At 37.4% G+C, this 16761-nt stretch overlaps 3 protein-coding genes across 4 annotated transcripts; all 3 read right to left on the reverse strand.

The window, feature by feature from the left end:
- Positions 1-373: 373 nt before the first annotated feature.
- LOC111786677 (probable serine/threonine-protein kinase PBL3) lies at positions 374-4074 on the reverse strand. Its single transcript, XM_023666909.1, has 6 exons — positions 3950-4074; positions 3352-3701; positions 3129-3264; positions 1960-2096; positions 1752-1875; positions 374-773 (listed from the first exon to the last, which is right to left on the reverse strand). The coding sequence occupies exons 1-6, from the start codon at positions 4011-4013 to the stop codon at positions 379-381; spliced, it is 1206 nt and encodes a 401-aa protein (XP_023522677.1). The 5' UTR covers positions 4014-4074; the 3' UTR covers positions 374-378.
- Positions 4075-7430: 3356 nt separating this feature from the next.
- Positions 7431-12267, reverse strand: LOC111788895 (U4/U6 small nuclear ribonucleoprotein PRP4-like protein). Of its 2 annotated transcripts, XR_002814236.1 has the most exons (7): positions 12137-12267; positions 10692-11665; positions 9931-10384; positions 9641-9838; positions 9452-9533; positions 8712-8886; positions 7691-7776 (listed from the first exon to the last, which is right to left on the reverse strand). XR_002814236.1 is itself a non-coding variant. In XM_023669465.1 (6 exons), the coding sequence occupies exons 2-6, from the start codon at positions 11576-11578 to the stop codon at positions 7685-7687; spliced, it is 1713 nt and encodes a 570-aa protein (XP_023525233.1). In that variant the 5' UTR covers positions 11579-11665; positions 12137-12267; the 3' UTR covers positions 7431-7684. The 2 variants fall into 2 exon arrangements, 1 of the variants encoding a protein (XP_023525233.1); XM_023669465.1 differs by lacking the exon at positions 8712-8886 and having other exon boundaries at positions 7431-7776.
- A 1118-nt stretch (positions 12268-13385) lies between these two features.
- LOC111789287 (mitochondrial outer membrane protein porin of 36 kDa-like) lies at positions 13386-16744 on the reverse strand. Its single transcript, XM_023670006.1, has 6 exons — positions 16588-16744; positions 16431-16498; positions 15431-15541; positions 15139-15225; positions 14282-14490; positions 13386-13962 (listed from the first exon to the last, which is right to left on the reverse strand). The coding sequence occupies exons 1-6, from the start codon at positions 16634-16636 to the stop codon at positions 13656-13658; spliced, it is 831 nt and encodes a 276-aa protein (XP_023525774.1). The 5' UTR covers positions 16637-16744; the 3' UTR covers positions 13386-13655.
- Between the last annotated feature and the right edge of the window lie 17 nt (positions 16745-16761).

Consider the following 16761-nt stretch of genomic DNA (forward strand, 5'->3'; position numbering starts at 1 on the left):
ATATATATATATATATATATATATATATATATATATATATATATATATATATATATATATATATATATAAAGATTAAAAGGGTGTAATGGTACTTTTCTATTACTACCGTTACATTATCATATTGCCAAAAAATAATTTCTCGAAAAGCTAATTAATTTCATGAATTCTCACTCAACTAAAACGATCAAATTTGTCAGGGCGTTCTTAATAGGATAAGACCTACATTCATGTCTAATAAATCACAAACAATAGTCATCGATAATCGTTTTCTAAAGAAGAACATATACAAGGTCACGCTTTAGTTATAGGTTTACCATCTTTTGTTTTGAATATGTTCGGCTCCACCTCTCAATTTATATGCAACTAATTTAACGATGTTATTGTCGTCGTGGTGACTTTTGATACAATGTCGAAAGAGATGCATCAACCTTCGAGTTTGACAAAGCAGGAGTTTCACGTTGAACTGAGTGTGAGATTCTAGCGGTAGTTTTTGGGGATTCAAGCTCCTCCAATTCACCCAAAATCTCTGTCATTCGAGGTCGGGCCCTCGGTTCTCTCCTAAGACATTGTGAAGCTAAATTTGCAGCTACATAAGCTCCCTTTTTAGAATATCGTCCTTCAAGTTTGGTGTCCATAATTCGAAATAACCTTCTTTTATCACCTAAATATGGTGTTGCCCACTCTACAAGATTGTCTTCAGCACATAAACCCGATAACAATTCGAGCAACACAACTCCAAAACTGTAAACATCGCTTTTAGATGTCAATCGACCTGAGGAGTAAACGACGTTGCAATTTAAACCGTTAATTATCATAGATTTGAAAAGTTTGGCTTAAGCTCAAAGGGGACAATATAATATCATTATAGAGATACAAGCGTCGTTGTCTCTTATAAGTGGTATCAAAGTGATATCCCTAACTTAATTAGTTGTGTGGGTTGGAATCCGTGAGTATCGAACAAAAAAAAAGTTGATGAGTCTTTTGTTTAGTCGAATAACGGATTGTTGAGAGTGCAAACAATGTTAATAAAATGACCTAATGAAATCGGCGTTCATAGAAACGCCTTGAATACAAAATACCAATGAGTCTTCTCTTGATAGGTTAAACATCTCTAACTTTACACATTATTTCAAAAGTTGTAATATTACATTTGAGCTTTCGTAAATGTTTTAAACCTACCTTGAAGTAAAAATTCATTATAATCTTGGATGGAACTTAGGATCTGAAACTAGAGGTGTTCGTATGATTCATTTACTCGAACAACTTGACCCTGTGTTGGGTTGAGTTTTTAGAAAATCAAAAAATTCAATTCAATTCATGGGGTGAAACTCTTTTGGTCTAGTCAACCCAACCAAATCGAAATAGGGTTCACAATCCAATCCAACCCAACCCAACCCGAAATTGGAGAGTTGGGTCATGAACTCCGTTCAGATCATTTGAATCACCATCAACCAAAACAACCCAAATTTCGAATTGGTCCAAAAAACTTCTCCAACCCAACTGTACCGTGCATACCCCTAGCTAGACCATGTGTGGCAGTGACCTAGAATGGTGTATTTACGTTCGAATCCTAATGTTCATTTTAGGTCACTACAGATTCTAGATCATACCAAAAGCTTCCAAAGATCATGATTGGGGTAGTAGAATGATGCAGAGATTAGGAGATAAGATAAGCATATCATGTTATGTAAATAAAAGATGAAATCATCAACATTGTGCAGAACTGGAGTATAGGGCAAGCGTTACGAACCTGTAGCGATATATTCGGGTGCAGCGTAGCCACGGGTTCCCATAACTTGAGTAGTAACATGAGTTCTATCTCCAGTGGGACCAGCCTTAGCCAAACCAAAATCAGAAAGCTTTGCATTAAATTCCTGCATTAAGGATGCACAAAATTATGAACAACAATTGTAACAACATTGTATATCATTTGTGCAGAACAGAAACGGCTTTCTTACTGCGTCGAGTAGGATGTTCGATGCCTTGAAATCGCGATATATGACGGGCGATTCGGCTTCGTGAAGAAAGGAAAGCCCTCTGGCTGCAGCTATGGCCACTTTGATCCTTAATGCCCAAGAAAGAGGTTGGGAACCCCCTGCACAACAGAACTTGGCAAATCAACTAGGCCCCCATATCAAATCCAAACTCATGTAAAAACACTTTTCTCACTACGAGAGCTTATGTTCAAAGTGGACAATATCATACCATTGTAGAGGTTCGTGATTCCTAAAATGATATCCGAGTCATGCCCTTAACTTAGTCATGTCAATAGAATCCTCAAATGTCGAACAAAGAAGTTGTGAGGCTCAAAGGTGTAGTTAAGTGACTCAAATATCGAACAAATGGTGTACTTTGTTCAAGGGCTCCAGAGAAGGAGTAGAGCCTCGATTAAGGAGAGGCTATTCGAGGGTTCCATAGGCCTCAGAGGAGGCTCTATGGTATACTTTGCTCGAGGGAGGATTGTTGAGAATTGTTGGGAGAGGAGTCCCATGTCGACTAATTAAGGGGTTGATCATAGGTTTATAAAGAAATACACCCCTTTTGGGAAAACTAAAAGTAAAGCTATGAGAGCTTATACTCAAAGGGGACAATATCATACCATTGTGGAGGTTCGTGATTCCTAAAATGGTATCCGAGTCATGCCTTTAACTTAACCATGTCAATAGAATCCTCAAATGTCGAACAAAGAAGTTGTGAGGCTCAAAGGTGTAGTTAAAAGTGACTCAAATATCGAACAAAAGGGTGTACTTTGTTCGAGTGCTCCAGAAAAGGAGTCGAGCCTCGATTAAGGAGAGGCTATTCGAGGGTTCCATAGGAGGCTCTATGGTATACTTTGTTCAAGGGAGGATTGTTGAGAATTGTTGGGAGAGGAGTCCCACATCGACTAATGAAGGGGTTGATCATGGGTTTATAAGTGGATCATACCATTGTGGAGGTTCGTGATTCCTAACATTGAACGCATTGAGTACTCGTAATCCAGTTCAAACCGGAAAACACACATAAATGGATACAAAATGGATACAAAACTGATAATTGTAGCATTTGAGAGAGGGAGGCAAACAAATTTCATGGAAGAATGTTTAAGAAACAGAGTCACTTTCAACATCTAAATGGATACAAAACTTACTTCTGAAGAGATGATTCTCCAAGCTCCCTCTGGGCATAAACTCGTAAACCAGTAGCCGATTTTCGCCTTCCAAGCAATACCCAATCAGCTTAACAAGATTTGGATGATGAAATTTGCCCAAATAATCAACTTCTGTCTGAATTTATAAGCAGTTAGTAGCAGACACAAGCTTATGTTATAACATAAAAGGAACACATGACAAAACATCAACTACACTACGCACCAGCCACTCCTTGTGGCCTTGGGAAGCTTCAGCCTTAAGCTTCTTGACAGCCACAACCATTCCCAATCCAGGCCTCGCAGCACCCAATGTGTTTTCATCAATCCATCCTTTGAAAACATAACCAAATCCCCCTTCACCTAGCAGGCTGTCGGGTCGAAAATTTCTGGTCGCGTTCTTCAGCTCATTGAAATGGAAGGGCTTCAAATTCGAAGATGACAGTATTTCACCTTCTGTTCTTGGTGTGGGAAGATTCAACACATTATTATTATTATCATTCCTATCCACCACTGAGTTAGGATTATAGGAAGGAACAATCGGATTATGTTTCTTGCTTGAACTTTGGGAGATTTCTGATCCATAAACGAAAACAAAACTTAAAATCCTCGTTTCTTTCGAAACAGAATAAAGAATTTGAAACTTCAAGGAACAAACAGCAGAATCTACCAAAAATTCCCAAGAACTAAACCAAACACAACATCGAATCAATGAAAAATCGAATGAAAACCCAGAAACCATAAGCACAGGGAAGATCAAAAACACAGAAATTACGAGAACAGAAACTAAAATTGATAGAGAAAGAGATGGAGAGAAGTGTTACCGGAAGTGGGTCGGGAGCTGTGGGCGATTTCAACTTTGGCAGAAGAACCAAAGCAGTTACCCATCGAAAGCTGAAAGGGGCAGAGGAATTGGGTAACAAAAATGGAAGGTGAAGTCTGCAAGAACTATAAGAACGAGAAATAGAAGTCTCGGGCTTTGTTTACCACGTTTAAATAAAATACAAACTACCAACTAACCTTTAAAAACCTAAAAACAACCGAAAAATATACTTTTAACTAAATTTTCAAAATAAGATAAAATATATTACTAATCAAATCCCGAGATAAAATATACTATTAATCAAATCACAAAATAAAATATCAAATTGATGTCTTTCCGGACCTTTAGTGAAAACATCTATTAATTGCATTTTAGTTGAAACATAATACTGTTTGATGATTCCCATCGTGTAACTTTTCTCGAACTATATGACAATCTATTTCAATGTGTTTCGTAAGTTCGTGAAAAACTGAATTGACTGCTATATGTAATGTTGTTTGATTATTACAATACAATAATGATGGTTCAGATAGTGGAACTATCTTAACCAAGTTAACTCTAAACAAGTATTTGTCATAGCTCGATGCTCGGCTTTTGCTGATGATCTGGACACGTTAGTTTTCTTTTTAAATTTTTAAAAATAATTGAATTTTCGAAGAAAATGCAGAACTCAGAAATAGACGGTATAGAAGTTCGACAACGACCCGTCAAAATATCTTAATAGAAATGGTGGCAATGGGAAAAAAGTAAAAAAAGGGGAAAGAAGAAAATGGAGGTTTTGAGTGAGTCTTGATTGGTGCAAGTCATGATCGCCTCCATTGTCAAATTGTCCACAAAATTCCACAGGGCTGGACCCTCCAAAATGGTCAAAAACTAAGAGTTGCATGCTACACAACAATTACACTCTATTTCCATATTTGCCCTCATATTTATACTCGGTATCTCTTAAATATAACACGTTATCTCGTAGAGACGTTTGTTTAACCTATATTAGAAAATCCTCAATTAAGTAAAAAATAGAGGAACGAGTAGAAATAGATTTTTTATCTTGGGCTAAATGGATTAGGGACGAAACACGCACGCATCATTTATATATATATAGAATTTCGTGGGGATGATGATTGAAATAGGACAGGAACGAGGATGAAGGAAGATGGGTCGATATTTCCTATCTTGGATGGCTCGTTCAACAACACACGATGTAACGACCCTATTTTTCTACTGAAATAGAGTTGCTATCCTATGTATAACGTGACCCTTTTATGTGGAAACATTCATCTTCAATAGTTCATAAACAATGTCATGAATTTATACGTTAAAGATAAAATACTCGAATCAATCCAAAAATATATAAGAAACGAGAATAAACAATGTCCAAAACTAGAAAACAATACATTGACCTAATCTAACCTAAGAATAATGAATAAGATGAAATGCAACTATCCTAGCATTGGTTCCATGGTCTTCAATGTTGCCTCCGTCATTCGTGGGTGCCTTATTTTTACTATCTGTAATGTAAAAGTAGAACATGACTTGAGTGTTTCAAGAAATACATGCAACATGCTAGGACCAATCATTTAAAACATCATGTCATTCTCTTAGGCGACTTTCCAATCTGAGATGAATGGGATGTATAGTATTTCTCTACACACAGTCCACACGTGCGACTGTTGACCCACCAGGCACGCTGGCACACCTCTTGGAGCCTGCTGATCGAGATAGCACTCGCTGAAGGGTTGTTGCCAGACTCCTAGAGGAATAGCCGTCGTCGGATCATCATGGCGAACATAACGGTCATAATCAGTCTTATAGTGTATGTGTCCATACTCATTATAATAAGGAAGTATCCTAATGTACGTGAACATATAGTTATGTATGAGGTCCTCTTACGTTCCTAGCATAATAAAAGATGCAAGACAACCTTCATTCATAGATAACATAACTTCCAAGACATGGCATAAAGAGGTTGTGCATCACAAAATTCCTTATTTCATAACATATCATGGCATGTCACAACATAATATAACTTATCGTCACTTAAAATGACATTTCGTTTAAACCATAATATTATTCATATCACATAGCGTAACATAACATCACATATCAAAACATATCACACATATGACACGTGCAGGGGCCACGAAGCATTTGTTATCATACATAAAACAATTCTTTTAACCAAACCGATAGTGGAGCCACTTAATTGTTTGGCCTAGGTCGAAGCTATTACGATCCCTTGATGCTAGCTTAACGCTGCTCTCAGAAATTTAATTCTCCCTAAGGAGTCCGACAACCATAAATTGGCTCACCTAATTTTGCATAAAATAATTTAAGCTTGAATCCAAATAGTTTAAACTAACTAAAAAAATAGTCATATTAACCTTAAACGCTACCAAATAGCTGAAACTAGTAGAAAAAGGTCCGAATCATACTAACCTTAAACATTTTCAAAGAGTTAAAATCAGTAGAAAATGATTCAAACTCTTCTTCAAACCATAACTAGTTATAAAACATAATCAATCAAGGCATTCAACTAATCAAAATACAAAGTTGACTAGAATTGTGCTCATTATTACAAAATCTAAACTAAAAAATAATTTCATAATAAAACTACAATATATATAGAAAGGAAAGAAGAATAAAATTAATGTTGTGGGTCGATTCTCATTTTTGTTGTAATCCCCACGTTCTTGAGCTTGTGAATCTCGTTCTTTGCTCCAAAAGCTCTCTTCTAATGCTCTAAAAAACGTTGAGCTCAAAATATACGATTTTTTCATTTTCAAAATTGACTAGAAATAATGTAGGTATAAAAATTAATGTAACATTGAGACACTGTGACGCTTAAAAAAAAAGGAAAATCGAAAAACCTAGCTATAAAAGTTGTGTTTCTTCTTCGTTGATTTTCTTTTCCTTCTCGCATCCTTGCATCATTGCAACTCTTGTTCCTTCTCGTCTCTCTCACACTCATCTTGACCTCTGTTAGTGGACACCTCAAGTTCATTTTTTAAGTTCATTTTTTATTTTAATGACTGGCTTCGAGCTACCCAACACTTGTGTCATTTCTCTCTTGGTTTCTACGACCTGTTATGTACTTAATCTTAATCAATAATGAGTTATATACTCTTATTTGTGAGCGTTTGTCATAATTCTATTTGTAGACTTGACTACTCTTATTTGTGAGCGTTTGTCATAATTCTATTTGTAGACTTGACCGTAATTTCACAAAATATAATTCTCCGTAGATTAGTAGTTCCCAAATGCTAATCGATTGAGAAATGCTTGTTTCTGTTCAACCTCTCCCGGTCATGAACCATGGTTGTTTAATTGAACGAAATTCATAAAGAATAAAGGGGCAGGGGGAATAAAAAGGGTTGGAAGAAGTATTGATAGTCATCCATAAAATGTTGAAACTTCTAATCTCCTATGGAGCAAAATTCAACAGCATATCTTTCAACGTTTTGTATCATTTTGTACGCTTTAAGTTTTGGTCTTAATATTGGATCTTCATTTCTCTTTTGGATCTAAAGTTCTAAAACCCTCAATTAACATGAAAATTGTCAGCACAGGATTTTCTTTGTGGCCTAAATTAACTCACTACTCAGCATTCAATCAGATACATGATATTACATGATTAGAAAGAAGGGAGATCATCTGATCCAACCTCTTTTATCTCCTTTACCTCCACATGAGCCTGCAGAGCTTTCAAAACGTCTCCCCCATGTCGGTGCTACAAAACTCAATCAACGTCCATAGTTTGTTCGTCTTTGCTATTGACAGACCAAAGCTTTATGGTCCGATCGTGGGAGACAGTCGCAATACACTGTCCATCTGTTATTGAACAAAACAATAATTGGATATCAGCGGCAGAATCAAATTCCTTCAAGTATTTTGAGCATACAATCTATAAACTTACTGACAAGTCATACACAAGCAAATTCCATTCAAACACCTTCTAATGTTTTACTCGTCACAAAAAAAGTTGTCCTTCACAATTTCCTATAGCCTTAGTACCAATGACTGTGTCCAAAGGCACTTTTCCTATGTTTTGTTCCCACAATGGTAAATTCTTTGTGTGAGATATGAGGAAGACCTAGATCATTTGTTTTGGAACTCTCAGTTCACTTACCAACTTTGGAGTGGTTGGCTGAGATCGTTTGGCTTGGAATGGAGATAGCAAGGCTGAGTTGGAAGAGGTGCTTTTGAGTTCTCTCTTCAGGGGAAGGGTAAAATTTTGTGGTTGACTAGTTTCTTAGAAGTTCCGTGGGAAATTTAGCTTAAAAGGAATAATAGAATTTTGGAGAGGTGGAGAGACCAGGTAAGTTTGAAGGTGACTAGGTTTAATTCCCCATATAGGCGTCAGTTACCACTTTTTGTACTTATGACTTTGATCTTGTTCTTTTGAATTGGAGTCCATTTTTGTAGTTAGGGGTCAAGACTGTAATTTTTTTGTTAGGGCTCTCCTTTTTTGGTATGCTTTTGTAAATTCTTTCATTTCTCTCCATGAAAATGTGCCCCTCAAAAAAATACAAGATTCTAAAATTTGAAAGAAATCTTCCAATCTAAGTTGAAGAAGAAAGTGGAGCAATTACAAAAAAAAGAAATTAGTGACTGTGAACTGTACAAGATCACAAAAACAAATAAAAGAATTGTATATACTTGAAAAGACTCTTGTATTTCAAATGACACATGCTTTTGTTAATCTTCAAACCAGACATAGCCTTCAAAAGGCACAGGATATAGTTTAGACAAACAATTGGCGCTACCCCGTATCAATAAAAGAAGGTCGTGCCATCGGAAAACCGACTGTGGGACAGTAAGACATTATCCCTTCCCATACCTCCCCGCCTCAAACCACCCAAGGATGTCCCCCCTACCCCTCTCAAGTAGAATTCAATTCTAATCGGGATATCAACAGCCAGCAAGAACATGGAGGGACAACTTCAAAGGCAAACTAAATTAGTGATAATAGTTTTTGGGTTTTTGCAATCTGGAAACCCCAGCCACATTCTATCTTGTAGATTACAGGCAGGACAAACGTCATCAAACCTAACAGATTATCATCCTTACATTCTGAAATGCTTTTCAAGCACATTAGTTTATTTTACCAAGAAAATTATTGACATTGAATTTTATAAAAACATGTACGTAACTAGTGTCTATGTCATCAATTCCTTGCAATAGAGCTAAAGGAAACAACTCCATGCTAGAAAAATTGAGATTGTTAAAAAAGCTTTCCCATAGAAAACAATCTATCAGGTGTTACTCCAAGCAAAGAACGTACAGCAGCATAAGGTATAGTTTCTTGCATGATTGTACCTTTCACTCACCCCCCAAGGTAGCGTGAGGACATTAGTGATATCTATGAACCCAAGTTTATGCTAAATACAGGCGTGTGGAAAATACCATAGAAGAATGCAAAATGGTGTGCAACGATAACCTAGGTGGTAATATATGTAAATAATAGTAATACTAATAATGACCAAGGAGTTGATAAATAACTAACCTGAAATTATATCCAAAGATGTAACTTTTGCTTCGTGGCCAGAGAGTGTCTTCACAGGCTTAAAATCACGAGCAGACCAAATCTGGAAAAAAAAAATGAAGCCTTAAACTAAAGTGAGAGGAAGCAGCAACCAAATGACAACATAAAGTCTTGAACGATATTATATTATCCTGAAGTGTTCAAGAATACCTTTGCAGTCATATCAAATGATGCAGTTACCAAGAAGTAACCCTCTTGAGGCTCATATTTCACCTGTGAAATAAGGTTTGAGTGTGCAGGTATTATATAAAGAGATCTTTTCTTCCTTAAATCCCATATCCGACAGGTGTTATCTTCACCACCAGTAGCTAAATGATAACCATTGGGTGAAAAATTAACTCCAAGGACCTGATGAAAGCAAGGTAGCAGTCAGGAACAAACAAGTGAAATTTATTAAAATTAAATGTACGATCCCAATGTAAGAAAGGAAAGAGATTTACTGGCTTGACGTGGCCTTCTAAGGCAAGAACACTTCTACCAGTTCGAAGGTCCCAAACACGAGCAAGTGCATCAAGTCCACAAGATGATACTAAAGATCCATCATGGTGGAAGTCTATGCCATAAACACTTCTACTATGACCTTCTTGAAGAAGCAACTCTACACCAGTTTCAATGTCCCATAATCTCCACGTCTTGTCGAAGCTAGTGGTGCCCAAGTACTTACCTGATGGGTGGAAGGCAATCCGTGCAAGGCGGTCCAGATGGCCCTCAAATGTTCTAAGGAGAGATCCTTCAGTAGACCACAACCTTGCAGTTCGGTCAGCAGAGGCAGTTGCTAAACACTCGTTCACTGGAGAAAATATCACATCAGTAACCCGCTCTGTGTGTCCCTTAAAGTTGGAAACCTTCCTTACTTGAGGCATGCTCCACATTTTCGCAACTCCACTTAATGAACTGAAGAAATTAAACAAGAAAAATACAAAAAGCATCACATAGACGAAAACTTTCAGCAGAAAAGTAAAACGAAAGCTAAATACAAAGCCTATCAAGTAATGGAGTGGAAAATGAAAAAATCTTCACTCATACGTTAAATTATGGTTAAGTAGGAAGATAACAGTTAATCTATAGCCACAATCATCTTTTCTATTTCCTTTTTCTTTTTCATTCTGTTTCTTTGTTCATCTATCAGTAGGCAAAATGGGGGTTATATTGAAGAGGAGAAACTGGTATTAGTTAGTAACTGCAAATATATGAAGGTTACCTAGTGGCGAGGAATTTTCCATCAGACGAGAACGAGCAACCAGAAAGTGGTCGATCATCTCCTATCTCACTGCAGTCCAGAACCAAACTTTCAGCCTGTCTCAGAGCCCAATCCATTTCAGCTTCCACATCTTCATCTGGATCATCCCTTTTCCTCTTAGCACGCTCAAGACGTGCAGCTGCTCTTACGATCGAATATTTTGCAATATCAATTCTTGCATCCAAGAGAGCCTTGGGCCCCTCAGTATAAAAAGGATATTGAAGCACTTCTTCCTCAGCCTCCTCAGTTCCACCAGTAGCTGCTGCCTCCTCTTCCTCATGAACTTTCAACAGCTTCTCTAACTGCCCTTCAGCATCTAAACGTGCCATTATTGACCGCAACCTGTCCCGCCTTTCCATTTCTCTTTCTCCAAAAAGTGTTATGGGTTCACCAAGACGACGAAGACGGGCTCGAACAGCCATGTCATTAGTAGGTACTGCTAGAGCAGAAGCACGGCGCTTCATCAGAAATTCCTGCATGGCTTTTTCCTGACGCTCTCTTACCTGTCTGCTCTCTTCTGATACTTCATATTCTGCAGTTGAACCTTGAGTGGCACGGGAAGGAGCCAATTCATCGTGTTCTGAGTCAGAGTCACTTGTTCTCATCTCCCCATTTTGTGCTACAGGGGGCCTGAAGAGGAGAGGCCGGCTCGGAAGAGGAGCCAATGGACGTGTAATTAGAGGAGGGGGGATGGGAGCAATGGAAGGCACAATTGAAGATGGAATAACTGTTGTAGCTGCAGGTTGCATTGGTTCTGCTGGATTATCAAGATCCTCATTTTCACCACCAGGAAGGATTTCAGGAGATTCCGCAGCAGTTGATGCAGGGTTTTGATCATCAACATCCATGATAGCTCGTAAATGAAACTTCTAAACAAAACAAGCTTATCCCAGATATTAAGCTCTTTTTTTCATTCTCTCTCTACAATCAAGCCCCTAAAAATTAGTTAATATAACAAACGTGAGATACAAAGCCGATCATAGATAGTAAAACGTGAATTTCATCGTTAACTGAAAACCTCCAAAAGTAAAGGAATGTGAAAAATCAAACTAATCATGAAGAAAGTAGGAGATAATAGTTGAGACTGCACCGTCTTCGTAATAGATTATCGAACATGGATTTGATGATAGATACAAATCACGAAAATAGAAATAAAATCCCTCTTTCCTACTCTGAACACGACACTGCAATACACACTTTCTAGACTCCCATAGTTTTACTTCCAAACACAAATTTCTCTTATCATGTTTGCAGTAATAACACGAGTAGGAAAAAAGAATCATCACGGCTACGGCACCAGAATAGGCCAATAATCAAGAGAGCGAAATGAAATAGCTAAAGTTAATAGAGAGAGAAAGAGAATGAGAGAAATGGAGGGAGATTCGGATCTAGCGAAGGATGTGTACCGTCAGAACAGCATTCCCAGCCGCCGGAGATGGTGCAGTCTTGCCCTCGTCAACAGGTGAACTTTCAGTCCGATTTGGGACGACGGGAATGTCAGACGGACACCAGTAACAAATTGAGAGGAAGAGGTTGGTGTGGGTTCGGGTGGTAATGAGAATGATGCATGGGTGGGAGCATGGCCTGAGCGNGTGACGACAGCGGCGGGGCGGAGCTGCTGAAAGGGAGGAACCGGCGTGAAGAAAAGATGAAGCGCACCAGGAGAGATTGAGGAAGATGAATGGGTTGGGGACTGGGCACACCTAGGTTTCCTCCCGTTTTTTCTTTTTCTTTTTTTAATTATTTTATTTGATAATTTGGGCTGAATTATTGGGCCATTGTGGATGGATTGTAATTTTTTTTTTTTTTTTTTTTCCTCCATCCTATTCCATTATATGTTTTCAATTTCAATTATTTTTAATAATTTAAGTTATTAATAAATTTTGATAACTTTAAATTATTTGTAGCATATGTTGGAATTGTTCCACTTTCACATATTAATGAACCATTCCAAAAAAGAAAAAATATCCAATATTACACTATTAATTTATTGATTTAATTATTATTTTAAAATAAGAAAAAAATGTATATTCTTTATATATATATTATGAACATATATGTCTAAGTCAAACGAATTTTAATAGTTATTTTTTAAAAAAAGAAAAATTATGAAAATAACCTCAAAAACTTCTATGTATATATGTTTTTAGGTTATAAACTCATTTTAAAACATGTTGTATGATATTACTAGACTTTCGGGAGCAATTCATTCTTTGTGAACCCATCATACAACTCTTCGTTAACGCATCATACAACTCTTCGTTGTACTTGCGCTCTTATGATGAGAAGAAAAAAAAAGAAGGCGTTAAGGAACTCAATTGGCTTGGGAGACACTTTTCTACTAAGAACAAATGACGGAAGGATTTCCGAATACACGTCATGTCACTTGAAATATTTCACTCGAGAGATTGTCCAAGTTAGGGAACAGAATTTGGCTTTGCTGCTTCAACATCGTGAGAAGTGATTGTGGGAATGGCAAAAGAGAACTCAAAAGGTACCATTACACAAAAACAGACAGATTTAGCAGAGTTGTTCTTGTCAGTTTCCGCCATAACCAAACGACAAACCACTGTGGTCAATTGGTGACGTTGATCCCAAAACCATGGTGGTCTTTGTCTGGTGGTGCGATCTCTTCAGACGTTAACAACACCTTCATGAAGCAAAAGATTTCCATTGAATTTTAAGAAAAAAACCACCGTAAAGTTCACATCGCCACCGAAATAACAGTGGCTGTTCGTGTCAATTATTTTCACAATCCCCCAAGACCTCCAACAGATGCAACGAATTGAAAATATTGCGGAAAAGGACCTACCAATGTTCCAGTTGGTGCAGGGAAAAATTGATAATATGAAAAATCAACTGTCTACGACGCTATTTAAAAGCTTATTTAACTCTCCCAGTAAACTCCAAGGAGGAACAGATCTCCTAAGGCTTAAGAGCCAAGGCCAGACCGATCTTCACATTCTTTTCAATAGCCCGTGTGTCGACTTCTCCTGAAATGGTGAACAACGATTTTGGGCGCCATTCGTGCTGGATTAGAGCGCTTGTCCTACCATAGTTGTTCACCCGAGCCTTCACTGATGTCAGGTGATCAAGAGCATGCTGTGTGCCTATTGTAAGAGTATTCTCGTTGCTCGAGAAGCTGTGGGACAGCTCGGCACCAACCGCCGTGTTGCTCAATGGGCTAACAAGGTGGTAATAGGAAGCAGTGACAGCATCACCTTTGTCATTCCTGTAAACCGTCAACAACAAAAGGCATATCATTTGTATGGTCCAGGTTATGACAGAAGGGCCCAAAGTTCTATTGGAAAGAACATTGTTCCGAAAGATTTCCAAATTTAGAGTTGATCATCTTTTCAATAGAGCCAAAAATCTTCTGATAGAAAGAATCCTTTCTTGACAAATCTCTCGCTAAAAGTTGGTTTATCCGAGTAAAAGTGCTCCATTTTTGTTATAATATTTTGAGAATGAGGATAAAAAATAACTGTTGGAATGAATTCAACGGTATATAAAAAAAAAAAGAGGTAAAAGGAAAGAGCTTGCTTTCTTACAAGGTAAGGGCCGCAATAAGATCAGAGTGAGTGTAACTCAAGCCAGCGTTCAATTTAGTGAGGTTTCCTGAAGCAGTGTCGAATGACAAATCCGTCCCAAGTGAGAGTTTGTCATTTCCAACAACGCCCGAGAAGTTAACAATGGGGCTGGCAGTCAGACCAATGCCAGTGCTTATTCCAGCATATTCATGTTGATATAGGAGTTCAACCTGAAATGGTGATCATAAACCAGATGCTTGCAAGAATCTCAATCTGTGCCCATACTAGGGGTGCAAATTGTTTTATAAGTAATGTTGCACGATAGTTATACTTTAATCTACTTTAAGATACAGTCTAATATGCAGTATGCTCATTAAAAAACGAAAGTAAAATAATGCATAAAAATTATTAAATGTTCAAAATAGTTGAAAATATAAACTAATTTAACTATTTTCTTTCAATAAAATTATATAGTAACAGGGAAAAAATGCTTGCAAGAAACTCGTTCCAACAACTTATCCATGAGAGACTCTATCCCCATGTACCCCAGACGAATTTCTCAAAAGATGGGAGTTGTGAGATTCCACATCAGTTGGAAAGAGGAACGAAATATGCCATATAAGTGTGTGGAAACCTCCCACTAGTAGACGCGTTTTAAAATCTTAAGGGGAAATCTGGAAGGAAAAGCCTAAAGGGGGCAATGTCTGCTAGCGGTGGACTTGGGCGGACTTGGGCAGTTATCGGAGTTCTTTTTGGGGGTAAGGATGGGGGTGGAGAAGCCATCCCTGTTTCTACCAATTATTAGCAGACTACAGGAGATCATCAATTTGTTTTGTCCCAGTAACATTACATAATTTGAGAAGTAAATTGATAACTACCTTTCCAGATCTCTGGTCAGGAACACGAAAGCTGAAAATTGTCTTCAATCCTGGAGCAGGTTCATCAATAGTAATAGTAGTGTGAACCTATATTAAAAGCAAAAATAACCTTTTAGCTATAAGGCTTCACATCAGCAGCTACACAATCGTATTTTTTCTAATACAATCCAAAGGAAACTACTTACATGCCGAACACTTTGCGCATTTCATTATACAAACTTATTCAGTGAAACTAACTATAGTTTCATAACAAATGGAAACATTATCAAATGTTTACTCATTTATAACTTACATTGGAGTTGGTGTCAACTTTTACATCAGTTGTGATATTGTTGTTCTTTAGCTGAGTGCTTACATCTGCCAAAAATACCTCACCTTTCTTAACTCCAGTTGAACTGATAGCCTGAAAAGCAAATCAAAGATAAAGTTCAGCAATAATAGAAGAGAAACACAAAGATTAAAGATACGTGCCATACCGCATCATTTAAGGGTCAAAGAATCGAACGTTTGTCTCATAACAAATGCCTTAAAGTTGGCCATACATTACGTCGTAAAATTAGATTATGGCAATTACTATATACACTAGTATTTTACATATGAAAACAATAACAACTTTATGAACATCTAAACATAATGAAAAACTTAGAGAAATTAGAGCTTATTGTTTAGACAAATGGTAGTATTCAATATATCAAAAATTTTATGAGTGGCAAAAACGGGGATTTCCCTTGGGAGTGCTTGTCAAAAAATTGCATTCGGGTGAAGTAATTTAAGAAAACCGTGCAACGTATCTAACGCAATAACGAATGTCCCCAATTCCTTGGAAGAAGAAAATGAAATACGAACAACCGCCAAGAAAACGAAAAAAAGAACGTACATTGCTAAATCTAAACATTTTCAATTCGTTGTTCAACAACCTCCACAAAAATTACGAAACAAACTTGACACGAATTCCAAGAATCCTTCAGCTCTTAAGCACTCGGTACAGATAGATTAAAAACAAGATCGACATCGGGTCTGAAAATGACAATACTAGTAGAAATAAATTCTTGAATCTAAGAAACAAAGATTACAGCCTTCCGACCTACCTACCAAGAAACGAATATTAATTACATAGAAAGAAGCGAGGTCAGTCGGTCCGTCGGTCAGAAAGTCGGTCAGCCAAACACAAGCGATACACAAAGCAATTACAGCATAAAGAATGAACAACAATTTGCGATTGCAATAAAGAACAAAGAAAAAAGCAACAAAATCCGATTGTAAATCCAATAAAAAAAAATTCAGAAACTCACAACTCCACCGGAAGTGTAAGTAGTGACGGTGAATTTATGGTCGCTCTGGTAATCCTTGTAGAGAAGATCTACGGAAAAAGAAAAAAAAAATCATTTCAACGAGAACTACATACAGAAAAAGAAGAGGAACAACAAAATGAAGAAGAAATGAAGCAACCTCTAGCTCTCTTGCCGATGTCGGAGTAGAGACCTGGACCTTTCCCCATAGCTTTTTCCGAGAAGACGAGATTGAAGAGCTTTGGTTGAGCGCAGAGGGAGAAATGAGGAAATCGTGGTGAAGCCTGGCCCTTGAAATTTGAGGAAATAAAATAAAAAATAAAAAAATGAACGC

Source organism: Cucurbita pepo, chromosome LG02, assembly GCF_002806865.2.
Source record: "Cucurbita pepo subsp. pepo cultivar mu-cu-16 chromosome LG02, ASM280686v2, whole genome shotgun sequence".
Lineage (NCBI taxonomy): Eukaryota > Viridiplantae > Streptophyta > Magnoliopsida > Cucurbitales > Cucurbitaceae > Cucurbita > Cucurbita pepo.

What these genes read in the sequence shown, in the direction of transcription:
- LOC111786677 (XM_023666909.1), bottom strand. Translation starts at nt 4,013, where the DNA reads ATGGGTAACTGCTTTGGTTCTTCTGCCAAAGTTGAAATCGCCCACAGC. An exon ending in GGAGAATCATCTCTTCAGAA is followed by an intron (nt 2,097 to 3,128) that starts GTAAGTTTTGTA and finishes TCTGTTGTGCAG; the next exon opens with GGGGTTCCCAACCTCTTTCT. An exon ending in ACCCGAATATATCGCTACAG is followed by an intron (nt 774 to 1,751) that starts GTTCGTAACGCT and finishes TTTACTCCTCAG; the next exon opens with GTCGATTGACATCTAAAAGC.
- LOC111789287 (XM_023670006.1), bottom strand. Translation starts at nt 16,636, where the DNA reads ATGGGGAAAGGTCCAGGTCTCTACTCCGACATCGGCAAGAGAGCTAGA. An exon ending in CATCGGCAAGAGAGCTAGAG is followed by an intron (nt 16,499 to 16,587) that starts GTTGCTTCATTT and finishes CTTTTTCCGTAG; the next exon opens with ATCTTCTCTACAAGGATTAC. An exon ending in CTTACACTTCCGGTGGAGTT is followed by an intron (nt 15,542 to 16,430) that starts GTGAGTTTCTGA and finishes TTTGCTTTTCAG; the next exon opens with GCTATCAGTTCAACTGGAGT.
- LOC111788895 (XM_023669465.1), bottom strand. Translation starts at nt 11,578, where the DNA reads ATGGATGTTGATGATCAAAACCCTGCATCAACTGCTGCGGAATCTCCT. An exon ending in GGAAAATTCCTCGCCACTAG is followed by an intron (nt 10,385 to 10,691) that starts GTAACCTTCATA and finishes TAATTTCTTCAG; the next exon opens with TTCATTAAGTGGAGTTGCGA. An exon ending in CATTTGATATGACTGCAAAG is followed by an intron (nt 9,534 to 9,640) that starts GTATTCTTGAAC and finishes TTTTTTTTCCAG; the next exon opens with ATTTGGTCTGCTCGTGATTT.